The sequence below is a fragment of the Somniosus microcephalus genome, chromosome 2, assembly GCF_052327205.1.
Source record: "Somniosus microcephalus isolate GS21.2 chromosome 2, FLI_Smic_1.0, whole genome shotgun sequence".
Taxonomy (NCBI): Eukaryota; Metazoa; Chordata; class Chondrichthyes; order Squaliformes; family Somniosidae; genus Somniosus; species Somniosus microcephalus.
In genome coordinates this window covers 15,340,147-15,361,707 of record NC_140988.1, presented here as the reverse complement: position 1 = coordinate 15,361,707, position 21,561 = coordinate 15,340,147, and the positions used below count along the sequence as shown (strand labels likewise).

At 47.6% G+C, this 21,561-nt stretch overlaps 1 protein-coding gene across 1 annotated transcript in view; it reads left to right on the top strand.

Annotated features, from left to right (window-relative positions):
* LOC147122552 (multimerin-1-like) overlaps positions 1–21,561 on the top strand; it is an 80,935-nt gene that overhangs the window by 9,297 nt on the left and 50,077 nt on the right. Inside the window, exon 2 of the mRNA XM_086006607.1 lies at positions 4,890–5,009. Coding sequence (XP_085862733.1) covers positions 4,890–5,009 — 120 coding nt within the window. The remainder of the gene's footprint in view (positions 1–4,889; positions 5,010–21,561) is intronic.

Below are 21,561 nucleotides of genomic sequence, written 5' to 3'. Positions count from 1 at the left end.
TAGAGCGCTTGTTTTGGGAGTCTCTAAGAGAAGAGTAGGAAATGCGGCAGCCAATTTGCGCACAACAAGCTCCCACAATGCGATAATGACCAGATAATCTGTTTTTGTGATGTTGATTGAGGGATAAATACTGGCCAGGACACCGGGGAGAACTCCCCTGCTCTTCTTTGAAATAGTGCCCATGGGATCTTTTACATCCACCTGAGAGAGCAGACGGGGCCTCCGGTTTAACGTCTCATCCGAAAGATGGCACCTCTGGCAGTGCAGCACTCCCTCAGCACTGCACTGGAGTGTCAGCCTAGATTTCTGTGCTTAAGTCTCTGGAGTGGGGCATGAACCCACAACCTGCTGACCCAGTGATCCACAGCTGACACAAAAACCACTGAGCTATGAGGATAGTCACTAGGACCGGAGATTTATAGGTTGAATTTCCAATGGCGGGGGAGGGGGAATCTCCCGATCATCCACCATAACCTCGGCGGAAATGGCGCTAAAAGCATCTACATGGGTTTTCTGCCGAAGAACCCTCCACAGAAATTCAACCCCTTAAGGCCCTGCACTAATCCTGAGGTACAAATTCCTTGTATTATAAGGGACACTTTCTTCAATGCAATAGAATCCAAGGTAAAATAAAACCTCGGCTAGCATTAAAAATAACTTAATGTGATGGGAGTAGGGTGCCCGCTGTGGGCACAATGCACCCAAAATGCGCTTGAAATCACGCTGGTTAGGTTACAGTTCAAGTTTCCGCTAAACTTCATTTGCATAATCACAAACGTAAAATCTTCCATGAACCAGTATTCCTCGATCTATTTAAGAGTGGTGACCTGGTTAAATTTTATTAATACAGCTGAAAACGGGTTTATTGCCAAAAAAATAAGCATTTTTTAATAAGCCTTCCATCTGTGAGTAACCTGATTTAAAATTGCTGAAAATGACTTTAAAAAGCTACACTGAACCATTTAATAGTTTAATTGGTGTACCATAGTCAGTTTCTTGGTAAATTAAATATTTTTTGATATGAGAAAGCTTTTAAAACTGGTGCCTGTCGCGCCTGAGAAAATGAGCTCCATTTGAAGAGCCTTCCCGAACCAGCACAATCGTCAGAATCTCGCAATTTCATAGAAAAACATAGAAACATAGAAGATAGGAGCAGGAGTAGGCCATTCGGCCCCTCGAGCCTGCTCCGCCATTCAATGCGATCATGGCTGATCATCCAAATTCAGTACCCGGTCCCTGCCTTCTCCCCATACCCCTTGATCCCTTTAGCCTTAAGAAATATGTCCAACTCCTTCTTGAATATATTTAATGAATTGGCCTCTACTGCCTTTGGTAGAGAATTCCACAGGTTCACCACTCTCTGGGTGAAGAAATTCCTCCTCATTTCTGTCCTAAATGGCCTACCCCTTATCCTTAGACTGTGACCCCTGGTTCTGGACTCCCCCGCCATCGGGAACATCCTTCCTGCATCCAGTCTGTCCAGTCCTGTCAGAATTTTATAAGTTTCAATGAGATCCCCTCTCATTCTTCTAAACTCCAGCGAGTATAAGCCCAATCAACCCAATTGGCCTGGGTTTTGTGGACGGGGCCTGATCCGGGCGAGCTGAATCTTGAACCAGCATCAAAGATAGCGGAAAACACGAGCGTAAGTGGTTTTGGGCGTAACTCACTTAACGTTTGAAATTCCCCGATCTTTTGCGGGGGTTTGGCCGATTCCACGCGGATTGTGCTGCTATTACTAGCATAACGCAAGCGGAGACTGTACCCCCAGATCTTGCAGAATTTAATTTCAGCTCTCCGAGTAACGTGTAGAAATCAAAGCCTATAATAACCAGGATTGCAGATGGTGGTGAAATAACGTTAAACGATATAAATATTCTGCATCTTAAATTCAAGTTTTGTTCAGAGATAATTCATGAGATGCATATTTACAAAAGCATAATAAAAGTAATATGAACAGCAAAATAAAATAAACTAAAAAGAATAATGGAAGCATGTAGTTTTGTAACGACAATGCAGGTTATGTGACCTCCTCGTGCTGTAGGTATGGTAGTGTGGTGGTTGTGTTACTGGACTAGTAATCCAGCAGGCCTGAGATAAGGAATCGCAATGAATGTGAGTTCTAATTCCCACCATGGCAGTCGAAGAATTTGTGTTCAGTTTTAAAAAATAATCAACAGTACAATAATAGTAAAAAGCGGTTGGGTTGATGTATATTTTTCTATTCGTTCCTGGGATGTGGGCATCGCTGGCAAGGCCAGCATTTATTGCCCATCCCTAATTGCCCTTGAGAAGGTGGTGGTGAGCCGCCGCCTTGAACCGCTGCAGTCCATGTGGTGAAGATACTCCCACAGTGCTGTTAGGGAGGGAGTTCCAGGATTTTGACCCAGCAACGATGAAGGATCGGCCGATATACTTCCAAGTCAGGATGGTGTGTGACTTGGAGGGGAACTTAGAGTTGGTGGTGTTCCCAGGCGGCTGCTGCCCTTGTCCTTCTAGGTGGAAGAGGTCGTGGTTTTGGGAGGTGCTGCCGAAGAAGCCTTGGCGAGTTGCTGCAGTGCATCTTGTAGATGGTACACACTGCAGCCACGGTACGCCGGTGGTGGAGGGAGTGAATGTTTAAGGTGGTGGATGGAGTGCCAATCAAGCCGGCTGCTTTGTCCTGGATGGTGTCGAGCTTCTTGAGTGTTGTTGGAGCTGCACTCATCCAGGCAAGTGGAGAGTATTCCATCACACTCCTGACTTGTGCCTTGTATAGATGGTATAAAACCCAACTGGTTCACTAATCTCAACACCTAAGAATAGGTGCGATGGGAACATGGTGATTAGGACTATGGCTTGTGTGGAGAATAAATAAACAGTCTGGTTGTTTCCATGTTGTAATGTCTAAGTAATTCTATTTAAACCAGCTGATTTGTCTGACAGCTCGCTGTGTGCTTTGAAACATTACAACAGTGTCAGAGATTGAACCCGTTACATCTGATCCATGATCCATGTCAAGATTGATTGGAGAAAAAAAGCAGGTTTTCAGCAAATGAAAACTCAGCATTTTTGAAATTTCTTCTTCAAAATGAAGCCAGAAGAAAGCAGGATCATCGGAACAGGAGGAGGCCATTCAGCCCCTCGAGCCTGTTCTGCCATTTGATTAGATCATGGCTGATCTGTACCTCAACTTCATTCACTTGCCTTTACTCCATATCCCTTGATACTCGTACCCAACAAAAATCCATCAATCTCGGTCTTGAAAGCTCCAATTGTCCCCCAGTACCCACAGTCTTTTGGCAGATAGAGTCCCGGATCTCCACGACCCTTTGTGGGGAAAAAGTGCTTCTTGATTTCACTCCTGAATGACCTGGCTCTAATATTAAGATTATGCCCCCTCGTTCTGGAATTCACCCCACCAGAGGAAATACTTTCTCTGTATCTACCCTATCAAATCCCATAACGTTTCAGTGAAAACTAACAGGTAAATTGGATTCGGCAGGAAATAGGGCAGGTGTGGTCGAGAGTCCTTTTTTTTAATTCATTGATGGGATGTGGGCGTCGCTGGCTAGGCCTGCATTTAGTGCCCATCCCTAATTGCCCTTGAGAATATGGTGGTGAGCCGCCTTCTTGAACCGCTGCAGTCCATATGGTGTAGGTACACCCACAATGCTGTTCGGAAGGGAGTTCCAGGATTTTGGCCCAGCGACAGTGAAGGAACGGCGATACAGGTCCAAGTCAGGATGATATGTGGCTTGGAGGGGAACTTGTAGGTGGTGATGTTCCCATGCGTCTGCTGCCCTTGTCCTTCTAAGTGGTAGAGGTCGCGGGTTTGGAAGGTGCTGTTGAAGGAGCTTTGGCGAGTTGCTGCAGTGCATCTTGTAGATGGTACACACTGCAGCCACAGTGCGCCGGTAGTGGAGGGAGTGAATGTTGAAGGTGGTGGATGGAGTGCCAATCAATCGGGCTGCTTTATCCTGAATGGTGTCGAGCTTCTTGAGTGTTGTTGGAGCTGCACTCATCCAGGCAAGTGGAGAGTATTCCATCACATTCCTGACTTGTGCCTTGTAGATGGTGGAAAGGCTTTGGGGAGTCAGGAGGTGAGACACTCGCTGCAGAATTCCCAGCCTCTGGCCTGCTCTTGTAGCCACAGTATTTATATGGCTGGTCCAGTTCAGTTTCTGATCAATGATAACCCCCAGGATGTTGAGAGTGGGGGATTCAGTGATGGTAATGTCATTGAATAAGGAAAATCTGACCACAGAAAGAGGAAAATCTTAGCAAAAAGAAAACGGACATTTCAGAAATTCACTGCACTCATTGCAAGAAATGGTGTACTTCAAATCTAAGGGCGAGATGATTCTACAATTGCAACTCTTAGTGCTTGTGACTTTTCGGAGAAAAGTTCCTTCAAAACTACACATTGAATTTAGCTGTGACTGCTGCAAATTAGATTGGTTTGGGGTTTTTGAAATCAGGATGCTCTTCTCTACAATTTTTAAAAATTCATTCACAGGGTGTGGACGTCGCTGGCTAGGCCAGCATTTATTGCCCATCCCTAATTGCCCCTCGAGAAGGTGGTGGTGAGCCGCCTTCTTGAACCGCTGCAGTCCGTGTGGTGAAGGTGCTCCCACAGTGCTGTTAGGGAGGGAGTTCCAGGATTTTGACCCAGCGACGATGAAGGATCAGCGATATATTTCCAAGTCAGGGTGGTGTGTGACTTGGAGGGGAATTAATTTGTTCCTTGACATTTTCTCCAGTGAGCCATTAACCCCTCACAGGTCGTCATGTATTTCTCTGGCGGTCTGGCCTCTGTGGGATGCCCATCTTGTCGAGCGTGCAGGTGGTTCAAAGAGTTCATGAGCACTTTCCAAATTGAAATGAATGTTTCCTGTTTTGTTTTCAAGAAACTGGTGCGCTTATGTCCATACAAGGCTCTCGCCTACCGTGTCAATAGAGAATGTGCAGACATACGTGTTGCTGTCAACAAAGCCGTGCCCATTGAAAGTGGGACACTGCCAGCCGAGGTATGTATCACCACTTGTCTATATTGATTGACATTGATTGATTGACATTGATTAATATTGATTGACATCGCAACATTACTTATTGTGCAAAGCGTTAGACCTGTTTATCAGTGGGATAAATAAACAATAAGCCTAGTTGGGACCAAGTGTGTACCAAAATGACACTTGCCATAGAAGTATTGAAGATTAAGGGGTGATCTAGTTGAGGCATTTAAGATGATTAAAGGAGGTGATCGGGAAGATAGAGAGAAACTATTTCCTGTAGTGGGGGAGTCCAGAACAAGGGGGCAGAACCTGAAAATTAGAGCTAGGCCGTTCGGGGGGTGACGTCAGGAAGCACTTCTTCACACAAAGGGTAGCGGAAATCTAGAAGTCTCACCCCCAAAAAGCTGTTGAAGCTGGGGGTCAAGTGAAAATTTCAAAACACAGATTGATAGATTTTTATTAGGCAAGGCTATTAAGGGCTATGGGACCAAGGCCGGGCAGATGGAGTTAAGATACAGATCAGCCATGATCATTGATGTAAAAAGACTACTGAGTACTTGGTTTGAGTATAAAACAAGGCTTTAATCAACTGTTTCAAAACCATGAGATTTCTAGTTACATCACTAGTTCCTGGTTACAGAAACATCCTGAGCAAGCTGGGCCTATTATGTCCGTGTGTAATTGAGACACGGACTGCAGGAGCTGGTTACAACAGGTGTTTACTGAGTGGAGACAAACTGGAACTAACTATGCAAAGTTACTACACAGGCTTATATACAGGGGTGGTCACTACTGGTACTGCAGTATACAGGGGCTGCAGAATATAGTTCCTTCTGCAAAGTACATACACTACAATTCCTCCCCTTTTAGCTAAACAGTACATAACATTCGATTAATAATTAAGTAACATATTTACAATTACAGTTGTTATATACATTAGCTGAAGTTAAGCAATTATCAGTTCAGTCTTTGAGGAGGCTTCCTGATTCTGTCCGGATAACGCCTCTTTGGGGTATCAGGTTCTTCTGGCAGAGTTGATTCAGAATCAATGTCGTTGTTGGGTTCGTCTGCTTCCAATATTCCCGATTCTGAGGTAGATGCAATTGGTACTTCGGTTTCATCACCAGGTGTATCGTATCGTGGTGTGGAATTGACGTTTTCCAGTGACTCTAGAATCTGGTCAGCATGGCGTCTTACAATGCTCTCTCCAATGTCCACGGTATACATTAGAGGTCCTTGCCGTGTACAGATCGTTCCTGGCTGCCATTTCTCTGTGCGGTAGTCCCGGGCCAAAACTGGTTGACCTATCTTAAAACTCCTGGTCGGCCTTTCATTCATATTCTGAAACTGCCTGTTCTCCACATCTCTTCTGATGTTTGGCTTAACCAAATCCAAGCGGCATCGTAGTCTTCGATTGAAGAACATCATGGCTGGAGTTTGGTTGGTGACCGCATGTGTCGCATTCCGGTAGGCAAACAAGAAGTTATCCACCTTGTGTTGTAGGGGTATGTCTTCATTACACATTGCCTTGATAGCCTTCTTGAATGTTTGAACGAACCTCTCAGCCAATCCATTGGTGGCTGGATGATATGGGGCGGATGTGTAATGCTTAACACCATTGTTCTTTAAGAACCTCCGGAACTCTTCAGACACAAACTGTGGTCCATTGTCGGAGCAAATCTGTTCAGGCAGCCCATTTCTGGCGAATATGGTTCGTAAGACTGTCATAGTTTTTTCTGTGGTGGTTGAGGACATTTTTATTACCTCTGGCCACTTTGAATGTGCATCCACCGCAATTAAAAACATCGAGTCCATAAATGGACCAGCAAAATCAATGTGCACCCTTTGCCATGGAGATGAGGGCCACTCCCATGGATGTAGAGGGGCTTGTGGTGGGGCATTTTGGACCTTCTGGCATCCTGTACAGCTCTTGGTCATCTCTTCGATTTCTCTATCGATTCCCGGCCACCACACAAAAGCTCTGGCTAAGTTCTTAATTTTTACCCCTCCCAGATGACCCTCATGAAGCTCATTGAGCACTCTATCCTTCAATTTGGGTGGAATTACTACTCGGGATCCACACATCAAGGTTCCTCTGCACACTGACAGCTGTTCTCTTCTCGGCGAGAATGCTGGCAACAGTGGTTCGCCATGTGCTGGCCATCCCTTCACCGTTAAATCATAGACCCAGGAGAGTGTCGTGTCATTTCGTGTTTCCTTTTCTATGTTTGCATTCATCACAGGTAGACATTCGACTATGGTCGAGTGGAATATCTCCACTGGATCCACTGCAGGTGCTTCTTCCACCGTCGGCAACAGTAGGCGCGACAATCCATCAGCATTCCCATGCTGTTTAGTTCCTTTGTACTCGATGTCATATTGGTGTGCCCCTAGGAAAAGGGACCACCTCTGTAGCCGTTGTGCTGTCATTATTGGGACGCCCTTCTGAGGGTTGAAAATGGAGACAAGAGGTTGATGATCAGTTAGTAGAGTAAATTTCTGACCGTGCAGGTAGTGATTGAACTTCTTCACCCCCCACACCAGGCTGAGGGCCTCTCTGTCAATCTGGGCGTAGTTACGCTCAGCTGAAGTTAACGAGCGTGACGCAAAAGCTATCGGCCTCTCTGAACCATCAAGGAATTTATGTGACAGTACCGCTCCAATGCCGTAGGGAGACGCATCATACGCCAGTCTTATCGGTAGTGATGGGTTGTAGTGAGCTAATACTTCTCTTGAAGTGATTAGGTCTTTACTCTTCTGAAAGGCCCGCTTACATTCATCGCTCCATTTCCATGCTACTCCAGTTTGTAGTAGGGCGTTCAGTGGGTGCAGAATTGTGGACAAATTCGGCAAAAACTTATGGTAGTAATTCACCAATCCGAGGAATGACCTCAGTTGCGACACATTTTCAGGCGCTGGAGCCTTAACTACTGCTTCAATTTTGTCAGGGGACTTATGTAACCCCTCTTCATCAATCACGTGGCCACAATACGATATCTGTTTCTTAAAAAACTCGCACTTGGGGCGATTGGCTCGTAGCCCATGTTCTCTTAGTCTAGTGAGCACCTGCTCTAGGTTGGCAAGGTGTTCACTGTCATCTTCACCTGTCACTAGGATGTCGTCCAAGTAACACTGAGTCCCCGGAATCCCTTGCAGGACTTGTTCCATCGCTCTTTGCCATATCGCCGGAGCTGATGCTACTCCGAATACCAGTCGATTATACTGGTAAAGACCTTTGTGAGTGTTTATCGTGAGATACTTCCTAGAGGATTCTTCAACCTCCATCTGCAAATATGCTTGTGCTAGGTCAATTTTTGTAAAACGCTTCCCTCCAGATAGTGAGGCGAAAATATCTTCTATCCTCGGGAGAGGATATCGTACTGTGTGAAGGACTGGGTTCACCGTCACCTTGAAGTCCCCACAGATGCAAACCTTCCTTGGCTCCTCAGACTTATTGTTTAACGTTTTCTTCATGACAGGAACGATGGGTGTCGCCCACTCGCTCCAGTCTACCTTAGATAACACGCCTGCATTCTCCAGATTCTCCAGCTCTGCCTCGACGGCTGGGCGAATTGCATATGGTACCGGTCTTGCTTTGAAAAACTTGGGAATTGCATTCTCTTCTATTTTTATTGAGGCGGTTACACCTTTAAGAGTTCCCAGTTCTTGTTGAAATACCTCTTTGGCGTTAGCTAAGATTGTTGACAATCGTCCAGGTGTGACGTCGTCATCCTTTTTACCAGCCACCGTCAGTGCCTGAATGGAGTGCCAGTCTAAACTTATCTTTCTGATCCATTCACGTCCCAATAACGGTGGTCCACCATCTTGCAGTATGTACAGATACAATTTCTGTATTTCCTTGCCGTTGTATTCGACAGGCACCCTTATTTTCCCTCTGGGGTACACTTTTTGCCCCATATACGTCTTCAAGACAATGGATGTCTCTTTCAAGGGTATGTGTGAGAATAGTCGCTCGTAGTCTCGTCGATTCATGACGGTCAGGGCTGATCCTGTATCCAATTCCATTTTGACTTGGGACCCTGCTATCGTGAGGGTGACCCAAATGGTTCGGTGATCCTCTTTTGCAATTACGTTGTGAAATTTGAGACAGCTTAGTCTCTTGTTCCCGAATTCACTATCGCTCATCTGGTCTTTGGAACTACTGTCCGTCATCTTTTGTACTTTCCTGTACTGTTCCTTAGTAGCCTTTTTGTTGTCGTTAGTCTTCTTCCCAGACCGGCAAACTCATGCAATGCGTCCCATCTTTCCGCATTTCCTGCATATTTTGTCCTTGGACCAGCAGTCCTTCTGGTCACGGGTTGTTCTGCCGCAGCGATAACATTTTTCAAATCCCCGTGTCATTTCGTGGGTGCCGTATTCCTGTGGCTTTTGCTGTATTTCCGCAGCTCCCCTGGCTGCTGCTTTGTACGATACTGCCACGCTGAAAGCCTTATCTAGCGTCAGCTCTTTCTCTGAGAGTAACCTCTTCTGGGTTCCTTCACTCAGGAGTCCACAGACAAATTTGTCCCGTAGGGTATCTGCCAGTCCTGCTCCGAACTGGCAGTGCTTTGATAGCTTGCGTAGTTCCGTAAGGTAATCAGCATTGCTCTCATCTTTATGCTGATTTCTCCTGTGGAATTTAAATCTTTCTGCTATCAGCAGCGGTGTAGGATTTAGGTGTTCCTGTAGGATATCAACAATTTCGTTAAAACTCTTCGCCATCGGTTTGGCTGGAGTAATCAGGTTCCGCAATAGGCCGTACGTTCTTGCGCCCATTAAGTTTAGTAGTACCGATGCCTTTTTCTCATCGGCTACTTCGTTTGCTTCGCAATATACTTCGACTCTTTCCACATACGTGGTCCAGTCTTCTATTGCATTATCGAAGGCAGTGATATTGCCAGTCTTCGGCATCTTGGAAATCTAAGATGGCGCCTACCGCGCTTTGCCTTCTTCCCCGATTTAACAAAATGGCGCCTCCTGCGACTTCCATCTTCTCCGCTGCTGCTAGCGCTGTTGCTGGCGTTTTATGCATTGATGGTGACGCCCTATGGTCTTCGCACACTTCCCCCCGCGCTACTGCTAACGCCGCTCTCCGCGGTTCCCGTGGCAAACTGCAGCTCCTCGCGGCTTTCTGCACTTCTAATTTCTTTTATTTCCCCGTCGTCGGAGCAACCCTGCGGGACACTTTCCTCCCTCTTCTCGGGTCTGTACGCTGCCCAGCTTCGTAGCACCGGCCGCGCCCTGTGTGCTCCACCCTCTCTCTCTCTCTCCTCTTCCCGACAATGCTGCTCGGCCCCGTTGAAAAGCCACCCGATCGAGCTCTAGCCCGCTGCAGCCCAGGAAGGATCAGTGTACTACCTGCCACCAGCTCGATTAGCTGGAACACCATCGACAGGATAACCAAGCCCCGCTCTCGACAGCCTCTCCTGCAAATCTTTCACTCCGATGAATCAGAGGCGGTTGCCCACGGTCGACGCCCATTTCTTCTGATTGTTTTTTTTTCTTTCTTCCTTCTGGCCTTGACCTCTGACAACTTCGCTTCAGGGATGGATCCCCATGAGGTGGTGCAGGCTGTAGGTAAGTTCGGATCTGCTCGTCGCCAGTATTATGTCCGTGTATAATTGAGACACGGACTGCAGGAGTTCATGATAACAGGTCTTTACTGAGTGGAGACAAACTGGAACTAACTATGCAAAGTTACTACACAGGCTTATATACAGGGGTGGTCACTACTGGTACTGCAGTATACAGGGGCTGCAGAATATAGTTCCTTCTGCAAAGTACATACACTACAGGGCCCACGCCCGAGTATTTAAACTCCTTGGACAGCGCCACCAGCTGGCCGCCCAGTGTTACTTCATGAGTTGTTTCTTCATGATGATGAGATTTATAACAATCACATTGAATGGTGGAGCAGGCTCGAGGGGCTGAATGGCCTCCTCCTGCTCCTGTGTTCCTTAGTGAGTTTATCACATAACACAAGTTGTTTATTTTCTGTTTGCTCATGTGTTAGGTGTGATTATAGTTTGGGGTTCGCTTGCAGTTTGAAGTACACTTCACCTGTGGAGTGAAGCAGCTGGTGAGATCATGCCCCTTGACATGATTGACATAAGTATCTTTATTACTGCATCTACGCAGCCAAGTGCATGCGCATTCTTAAAATAGAAAGGTAAAATTGAAATGTGCCGAGGGTTTACTACTCTCCAGGATTGTCTGGAGTCTCCAGAAATAAAGATTAATCTCCAGGACTTTGCTGCGAGCAACCCGGGAGAAAAATCATTGGAGGTATTAAATAAATTGTGCTTTATTCATTTTCTTTGAACACATTCATTTAATAGTTATATAATTATAATAATGGGGCGGGGCAGTTGCAGACATGGGCCTGAAGCTGCCGTTCGGTTGGGCCAGTTTGTTCGGCCTAACCGGCGCAATAGCTCGAGGAATTTTAAGCACAGATTGCGTTCGCCGTTACTCGAGTTTCCCCGATCTTTTGCGCTAGTTTTTAAAAACACTGTGTTAGAAGCAGGCCCCGCCCACAAAACTAGCCATGCCCCCCCCCCGCCGGGTGAATTAATCACCATTGGGAGTTTCCGCTAATTGCGCTCGTTTGCGGGCCTTCGAGGAGGCTCCAAAAATTAAGCTGGCTCTTTTGGCCGCAAGGACACTAATAGGCAGGTTTTGAATGATTTTTTTTTTTAATTTGCTAAGGAACTGACTACTGTGCCCCGAATCTGACTAGTTTTGTATGTTTTTTTAACGTCGTTTTCAATCATTTATAATCGGGTTACTCACAGGTGGTGGATTGACACTGTGACGCTTATTGTTTTGCGATAAACCCATTTTCGGCTGTATTAATCAAACTGCACCAAGTTACCACTCGTAAGTACACCAAGGAATTAATGCAACATATTTTTTGTTAAATTACGTTTTCAGACCCCGCCCGCTCGTGCTGGTTCATGGCAGATTTTGTGTTTGGCAATATGCAAATGAATTTGAGAGGAAACATGGGGGGGAAAGATACTTTTCAAAAACAGGCGCAATCTGCGCCAGAATCGCCGATTGCGCCCAAAGCGGAAACTCCACCCCAGGCTGTCACGTGAGGGAGAACAAAAGCAGGGCGAGAGGAAGGGGAGGCGGCGACAGTGAGAGAGGGAACTGCACGAATGCTCTCAATCTTAGAGCTGGAGAAATGAGCTCTTCACACTAGTTAATGGAGGTGAGGGTGGAGGTGGCAGTCATTCACAGGTGAAGGGAGTCTCGGGTTCCTTATGACATCAGGGTGCTGCTGGAGTAGTGGGCGGTTGTGGCTGGGGTGTGCGGTTGGGGCTAATCCTGACAACGAATGACTAGATCGGTTGTGCCAGGTCCATTTGAGCGTACAACTTGAATGCGGAGACGATGGTAGTGTACCAGGGGAATAGTGCAACAGGAGAGGTGTTGTGATGGGTAGGGGGCCAGAGGAGAGTTGAGAGTTAGAATTTTGAAAAAGCTAAAGGGATCAAGGGATATGGGGAGAAGGCAGGGACAGGGTACTGAATTTGGATGATCAGCCATGATCTCATTGAATGGCGGAACAGGCTCGAGGGGCCGAATGGCCTACTCCTGCTCCTATCTTCGATGTTTCTATGTTTTTGAGTGTGAATTACTGAGGGAGTGCGGGGAGAGACTTTCTTCAATGGCAGATGGTGAGGGTGGTGGAGTTGGGCGAAAGTAGGGAGATGAGGGTGGCAAGGGAGACAGGGAAGTGGTTAGAGATGGGCTAGCTGGTGATCAAGGCCTCGATGGGGAGGTTAAGAGGGTAGCCATGGGTATGGTTGTAAGTAAGAATGCAAGTAAGAGAGCTGAGAAGAGGGGTCGGCTGAAACTTCACATCTGACCTTCACGTCACACTCAGCTGGATTCCACTCTCCATTTTGGAATGTGGTCAGGAAGAACACATTCCATTTAACTCAGGGTATATTTAAAGTACGTTTACCCTTCCCTTCTATGGTTGCATAAAAGTATATATAGAAATCTCTTAATTTTGTCACAGAAAGAAAAGAAAGACTTGCATTTATATACCGCCTTTCAGGATCTCAGGACGTCCCAAAGCTCTTTACAGCTAATGAAATACTTTTGGAGTGTAGTCACTGTTGTAATGTAGGAAACGCAGCAGCCATTTTGCGCACAGCAAGGCCCCACAAACAGCAATGTGATAATGACCAGATAATCTGTTTTCTGTGATGTTGATTGAGGGATAAATATCGGCCAGGACACCGGGGATAACCCCCCTGCTCTTCTTCGAAATAGTGCCATGGGATCGTTGAGAGCAGACGCGGCCTCGGTTTAACGTCTCATCTGAAAGACGGCACCTCCGACAGCTCAGCGCTCCCTCCGCACTGCACTGGGAGTGTCAGCCTGGATTTTTGTGCTCAAGTCTCTGGAGTGGGACTGTGAACCCACAGGAACTCTGCACTAACACAGCTTCATGAGCTTACACGAAAACAACTGGCTCCTGTGACTATAAATCACTTGAGCTGTGGGTGGCCTCGGTTGATTCAATGGACGGGGAGTTATTTAGCTCCTTTTATGTCACTTTAGCCAAAAAGTCCATGAGAAAACGGAAAGAGACGTAGGCAAATGAGATTCACACCAATTTGCACACAGCAAGCTCCCACAAACAGCAATGTGATAATGACCAGATAATCTGTTTTTAGTGATGTTGATTGAGGGATAAATATGCACAGCCTCTGACCCACTCTGGGTACTTTGCCCTACATTTTGTTTACTTCAGTATAATAGGGCAAGTTTACTTTCTTCGTTGATTTAAAAGAGTACTTTCTCTTTGTGAACACTAGGTACAAATAACTAAATCACAGGTCGAGGAAAGTGGAATAAATTTAGCAGTCAATCTGTTAGACGTCATGGAATCACAATGCATCTTCATTCATGGATGAAGTAAAAAAAAAATCTTCACCGTGTTACTCGCATGATTTTGTTAAACCATTTCCTCAGTCTTCACTGATTTTAATCTAATTGCAAAATGGTTTTATTTTTATGAAGTGGCTATTTGCTTTTTATTGTAGATTATTGCTGATTTTATTTTTTAAACTGTTAGAGTGCGCTGACACAAAATGGCTGGCTGGCAACTCCTTTCGGAGAAAGAATACTCCGGGTCCTGGGTTCGAATCCTGTCCTGCCCAGACAACACATGTCCTATGACCAAGGAGGCAAGTGGCCATTGTGTTCCAGCGCTCCACCAATTCTGCTTCTTCCACTAGATGGTGTGCATTACCAGCCCCAGACACAACTCTTCCTCTGTGCTGCATTCCTTCTCCTCTGTGTGACTCTGCCTCCTCACAACTGCAGGGGATGCGATTAGGAGCCCAGTACTGCGGAGACGGGGGGGGGGGATTGAAGCCTACCTCCCCGACCATTGCCTTGGTGCCATGGTCTGGTGGCCCAACTGCTGCGCCGAATGGAACAATCTTCAACTTCAATTTCAAAATGAGGGGTCGCAGCGGAGAATCCCGAAACCAGGAAAACAAGGGGGGACGATCTTCGACTGCCGCCCGCAACGGACGCGAAGTCAAGGGGAGCAGTCGCGCCGCCCGCCCGCTCTCGCTGCCGGGAGGCCGCGGCCATTTTGAGGCCTGGTCCTCACTTATATGCTGCCCGTGAGCTACGGGCATCAAAACATAGAAACATAGAAGATAGGAGCAGGAGTAGGCCATTCGGCCCCTCGCGCCTGCTCCGACATTCAATGAGATCATGGCTGATCATCCAAATTCAGTACCCTATCCCTGCCTTCTCCCCATATCCCTTGATCCCTTTAGCCTTAAGAAATATATCTAACTCCTTCTTGAATATATTTAATGGCCCAGAAATTCGGGTCCCAACGCGTGAGTATGGACGGAGTACTCACGCGTGGACCCGATGGAAGTGCCGGAATCTTGCATGCACTACGCATGCGCGGGAAACCGGCACTTCCGATCCTCTGAGCCAAGGGGTTCAGAGGTCGAACGTGTGCGCGCGGGAGTCTGCGCCTGCGCGTTGAACTTCCTTTTTTTTCAGGTTTTAACGTGCGGGTAAGTCTGTACATTTTAGAAATGTAAAAAGCAGCTGTAAGGACTTCATTTTCAAAGGTAAGTGGTCAATTATTTAAAATTAAAACATTTTTTCCACAGGTTTTTTACTTTTAAATACTTTAAAGCAAGGTAAGTTTATTTTTAGCCCCGTTTTTTTATAAAATTATTTTTTTCAAAAATTTAAATTTTTGTTTAAAATAGTTATTTAATGTCATTTATAGTTTATTTACAAAGTGTGATGTTTTTGAAAAATTTATTTGGAGGTAAAGTACAGTTTTACAGCCTCAGCATTTATACGTTTTGACAGGTCCATCTGTCAAGACTTATGAATGGAGCATTCCCTGTTCCGATTGGCTGCCTGTTGCTCACGTGATCCCAGGGGACGCTTCGCACTAACTACGCCCCTGGGACACGCCAGCATAGCGCGCCGGCCTCTGGGACAGGCCTCGGAGAGGAATTCCACGCAGGCCAAGGGGTCAACTGCTGGCGTGCTAGGTAAGTGTAGGTCGGGGGCTTGCACCCGCGGGAAGCCCCTGACCTGAATTTCAGGGCCAATAAGTTGGCCTCAACTGCCTTCTGTGGTAGAGAATTCCACAGGTTCACCGCTCTCTGGGTGAAGAAATTCCTCCTCATCTCTGTCCTAAATGGCTTACCCCTTATCCTTAGACTGTGACCCCTGGTTCTGGACTCCCCGGCCATCGGGAACATCCTTCCTGCATCTAGTCTGTCTTGTCCTGTTAGAATTTTATAAGTTTCAATGAGATCCCCTCTCATTCTTCCAAACTCCAGCGAGTATAAGCCCAATCGACCCAATCTCTCCTCATATGTCATTCCTGCCATCCCAGGTATCAGTCTGAGGGCAGCTCGCTAGTTCTGGAAGGGCGGGAAATCGACCGGCTCGCATGTTGAGCCGGCTGGTAGGTCGGGGTCAGGTCGGGGTCGGGTCTGGGTGGGAGGCGATCCTGGAATGGTGGGGGGGACCTCACACGGGCCTGTGGCGGGACGGATTTTGCATTTTAACAGACCCAGGAGGAGCACTGGCTGGAGGAAGATTGCACGGCTCCGGGGTGGGCAGGGAGTGTTTGCAAAGGTATCTCGACTGTAATGGCTTAGATGGACCAAATTGCTATTTTGCTGTCCTCCATTTCTGTATGGAACCCCCATGGAAATTCAGGGCCCGTGTATGCAAGGGCTGGATCGGCTAGTCAAGAATAAGAAGGTGCTTGCTGTCTTCAGCAAGGAGGGTGTGAGTATTGCCTGGTGGAATATGTGAAACTGCATCAGGGCTGGGTGAACTTTCCCCTTTATTTCTCTTATAAGACTAGGTGGTAGCTATCCTGATTTCTAAAAACCTACTCCGTCGCCTCCAGTCCCAATCCAAGGTCATCCCATCCTCTGTTGTCGAATTACAGTATGCAGACGATGCTTGCGTCTGCGCTCACTCGGAGGCCGAACTCCAAACCATCGTAAACACCTTTACCGAAGCGTACGAGAGCATGGGCCTTACACTAAACATCCGTAAGACAAAGGTCCTCTACCAACCTGCCCCTGCCACACAGTGCTGCCCCCCGATTATCAAAATCCACGACAAGGCCTTGGACAACGTGGACCACTTTCCATACCTCGGGAGCCTACTGTCAACAAGGGCAGACGTCGACGACGAAGTCCAACACCGCCTTCAGTGTGTCAGTGCAGCCTTCGGTCGCCTGAGGAAGAGAGTGTTTGAAGACCAGGACCTCAAACCCGGCACTAAGCTCATGGTCTACAGGGCAGCAGTGATACCTGCCCTGCTGTATGCCTCAGAGATTGGCACCTCAAAGCACTGGAGAGGTACCACCAACGCTGCCTCCGCAAGATCCTGCAAATCCATTGGCAGGATAGGCGCACCAACGTCAGTGTTCTTGCTCAGGCCAACATCCCCAGCATCGAAGCTCTGACCACGCTCAATCAGCTCCGATGGACGGGTCACATTGTCCGCATGCCCGATACGAGACTCCCAAAACAAGCGCTCTACTCGGAGCTCCGGCACAGCAAGAGAGCCCCAGGTGGGCAGAGGAGACGCTTCAAGGACACCCTCAAAGCCTCCTTGAAAAAGTGCAACATCCCCACCGACACCTGGGAATCCCTGGCCCAAGACCACACAAAGTGGAGGAGAAGCATCCGGGAAGGCGCCGAACACCTCGAGTCTCTTCGCCGGGAGCAAGCGGAAGCCAAGCGCAGGCAGCGCAAGGAGCGCACGTCAACCCAAGCACCCCACCCACCCCTTCAACCACCGTCTGCCCCACCTGTGACCGAGACTGTAGGTCCTGCATTGGACTAATCAGCCACCTGCGAACTCATTTTTAATGTGGAAGCAAGTCATCCTCGGTTCCGCGGGACTGCCTAAGAAGAGGAAGATACAAGGCCTTTAATGCCACTCTGGATGAGCAGGGTCAATATGAAGAGTTTTGATGAGTAAATAAGGAGAAACGGTTTCCACTGGCAGGAGGTTACAGATTTAAGGTAATTGGCAAAATTATGAAAGGGGAGATAAGAAAACATTTCTTTTACGCAGCGAGTCGTTACGACCTGGAATGCACTGCCTGAAAGTGTGGTGGAAGAAGGTTTAATAGTAATATCCAAAAGGGAATTGGAAAAATACGTGGAAAAGAAATATTTGCAGGGCAATGAGCAAAGAGCGGGGGAGCGGGACTAATTGGAGAGTTCTTTCAAAGAGCCGGCACAGGCACGATGGGCCGAATGGCCTCCTACTCTTCAGTATGATTCTATGATATTTCCTCGTGTGTTCTCCCGATCGGCGGAAGATTGGTGTAAACCTCCGCGTAGAGGAGCAAACGGGGTTTTCGATGATCTGTCACGGCAGCTGACCGGGAGAATCCCCGAGGAAATTCCCAGCGCATATCCTGCTCTGCTCTACTGACTCTACTGAGTGCTACAGGTGACCTGGGTTCGGGAGGGGAAAGGTCGGCCAGGGTCCCTGCGCCTGATTCCGAAGGTGGCGCCTGCTGCGAGTGTGCGAACGTTCAGCTGCAGAGCGGACTGGGCTCTGCTGTGACCAATCCCCCACCACCTCCTTCGACATCATAGGTGTCAGCCGTGGCTCTGCGGGTAGCACCCTCGCCTTTGAACCACAGGGTCGTGGGTTCAAACCCCACTCCAGGACACTTGAGAGCAAATATACTAGGCTGACACTCCCAGTGCAGTACTGAGGGAATGCTGCACTGTCGGAGGTGCCGTTTTTCGGATGAGATGTTAAATTGAGGCCTCGTCTGCTCTCTCAGGCTGTCGTAAAAGATCCCACGGCACTATTTTGAAGAAGAGCGGGGGGAGTTCTCCCCTCGGTGTCCTGGCCAATATTTATCACTAAAACAGATTACCTGATCATTCATCTCATTGCTGTTTATGGGACTCAATTTTCCACTGGGGGCCGCAAACAAATTGACGTTTCCTACATTACAACAGTGACTACGTTTCAAACGCACTTTATTTTCTATAAAGCGTTTTGGGACATCCTAAGTGCCTGAAAAGAGCTGCATAAATGCAAGTTCTTTCTTTCAACCTTGCCAGGACTATGGTGAAGGATCAAGCGTGAATAACAGCCATTTGGATGAGGAGGTGTGGGAGGGTGCCCGCTGCCAGTGGGACTGTGCCCCAGTAGGGCGTTGCTGTCAGAGGAGAAATCATCCAGAAAGCCTTGAAACGGGGCTTGTGCTTGTTACCACTATTCAAAATACAATGCATCATCAGCGACACTGACATATTTGCCTGACCGAAATTACGCATTCAGTTTTTCCTCTCACAATGCAATCAAATCCATTCACCTTGAAACAATAAAAATCATCAAATCTATTCTCCGAGACAGGGAAATGAAAAGCAGCTATTATTGAATCAAACGTTCTTCCTGCAGGAAATGAGTAAAGAGATAACAATTAAATATCAAGTGGACAGATGCATCATTTACCCCCCATCACCCACATCTGTCAAATGTTGCTGCATCTGTATCCGCTGATCCTTAAACTGAACAGAACCTCGTCCAATGTTTATGATCCAAATCTTACCGTAAGTATATATTGGTACATTCGGAACTCTCATTATAATGTTAGTAAGGTCATTTCGTTAAATCATGTAAAACACCTTAATCAATACATTCAGAGATCTGCACTATATTAAAAATATTGTGCAATGTAGCGACGTCATTCTTGCCGTCCATAACCCTTTATGTGACTATCTTTCGGTTTGCTCTCTCCTCCCTTCAAAACTGATAAGCATTTCTACACATAAAAAAAAATATATGGATGGAGGATTAACTGCCCCTCCCAGAAAATTCAATGTTCTTCTTAAAATTATGAGAATTGTGGATGACTTTTCATGTCTACAATAAGTAAAAATATTTTTTGAATATAGCGACCACATGTCGGTGAAGGAAAAGCAATGGGCTGCCGTCTAGATTTTTAAAAAATTCATTCACAGGATGTGGGCGTCGCTGGCAAGGCCAGCATTTATTGCCCATCCCTAACTGCCCTTGAGAAGGTGGTGGTGAGCCGCCTTCTTGAACCGCTGCAGTCCGTGTGGTGAAGGTGCTCCCACAGTGCTGTTAGGGAGGGAGTTCCAGGATTTTGACCCAGCGACGATGAAGGAACGGCCGATATATTTCCAAGTCAGGATGGTGTTTTACTTGGAGGGGAACTTGGAGGTGGTGGTGTTCCCATGCGCCTGCTGCCCTTGTCCTTCTAGGTGGAAGTGGTCGAGGGTTTGGGAGGTGCTGCCGAAGAAGCCTTGATGAGTTGCTGCAATGCATCTTGTAGATGGTACACACTGCAGCCATGGTACGCCGGTGGTGCAGGGAAGGAATGTTTAAGGTGGTGGATGGGGTGCCAATCAAGTGGACTGCTTTGTCCTGGATGGTGTCGAGCTTCTTGAGTGTTGTTGGAGTTGCACTCATCCAAGATTATTGAATCACACTCCTTACTTGTGCCTTGTAGATGGTGGAAGGGCTTTGGGGAGTCAGAAGTGGAGTCTCTCGCTGCAGATCCTCATCTGACCTTCCCCCCCCCCCCCCCAATGACTCACTGGATAAATTGCACCATTTGATGTGGCATTCACTATACAGACCAGGAAGATCTCTGGTTGATCCACCAAGTATACAGAGTTAGCTGAACCCAGCTGGAGTGACAGCAGAGACAATAGAGTTGCCATTGGCAGCTAGGGAGGCTCCTTCCTTTACTTGAGTGCAGACATCAACGCTGCACACACAGTGAGGTAGAAACTCGTTCGCGCTGGCCTGCCGGTGTAAACGGGGTGCGGGGATCTATCCCCGTGCCTGAACGAGTAGGCCCGAGGCTCACCTGATATTATGCCTCAGGCCTCTTAAAATACGGCGGCGAGCTTCAGACACCTACTGGGTCTTTAAAGGGGAAAGGAAGGCGACAGGGAAGGGGCCGATTGGTGGGGGGGGCGGTGGGGTGGGGGGAGGGTGAGGAGGGGGGGGTTAGGGACGGGGAGCTGATGGAGTGGCAGCAGCGATCGGAGGGTGGTGTGGTCAAATTGGGAGTTGACAGGGGGTGGTGCAGCGGTGCGGCGATCGGGTGGTGGGAGCGGTGGCCAACGGCAGCCCATACTTTAAATGTAGAATGGGGACGATCACTCCTGCACCTCACGGCTCCACATTCAGCTAGGTATTTTTTGTTACCAACTTAGCTTTCTGGTGGCGGCCTCCAGCAGTCCTTTAAGAAGCAACAGTTAGGCCGCATACAGACCTGGTTGGCCTGAACCCAATTTTCCACAGGGAGCCTCAAACGAGCATTAGGCCCCTATTTTGCCAAGAGTCTAACGCCTGTTTCAGGCGTGGTCCCTGGACACCTAATTTTTTTTTGCCTATACCAATATGGCGGGCGGCGCACTTCTGGTTCATGATGAGCATCCGCTTCCCGCCCATCACATTGAAGGCTCAGGCACCCAGTTAACGCCCGAAACACAGGCGGGACGCCATCGAATTTCTAGGCGCACAGCTTCCTACCCTCCAAATGTTGATGAATGAGCAATGCTCCAAATTCCTTCCTGCCATTGGCGGGATGATGCAACGATAAATTGTTGTGCAACTGCTCACATTGGGCAAGTCTTTGCTCTCTCTCTGATCCTTGCAGTTAAAAGTACCTTTCTATTGCTTTATTAGATTCAATTTTATTTCTATTTGGGGGCAGCATTCCTTCTCTTTCCCCCTCCCCCTTTTAGGCTGACCAAATACCATTCGCTGTTGAGAGGGCAACAACAACAACAACTTGTATTTACATAGCGCCTTTAACGTAGTAAAACTTCCGAAGGCGCTGCACAGGAGTATTTTAAGACAAACAATTTGACACCGAGCCACATAAGGATAAATTAGGGCAGGTGACCAAAAGCTTGGTCAAAGAGGTAGGTTTTAAGGAGCGTCTTAAAGGAGGAAAGAGAGGCAGCGAGGCGGAGAGGTTAAGGCAGGGAATTCCAGAGCTTAGGGCCTAGGC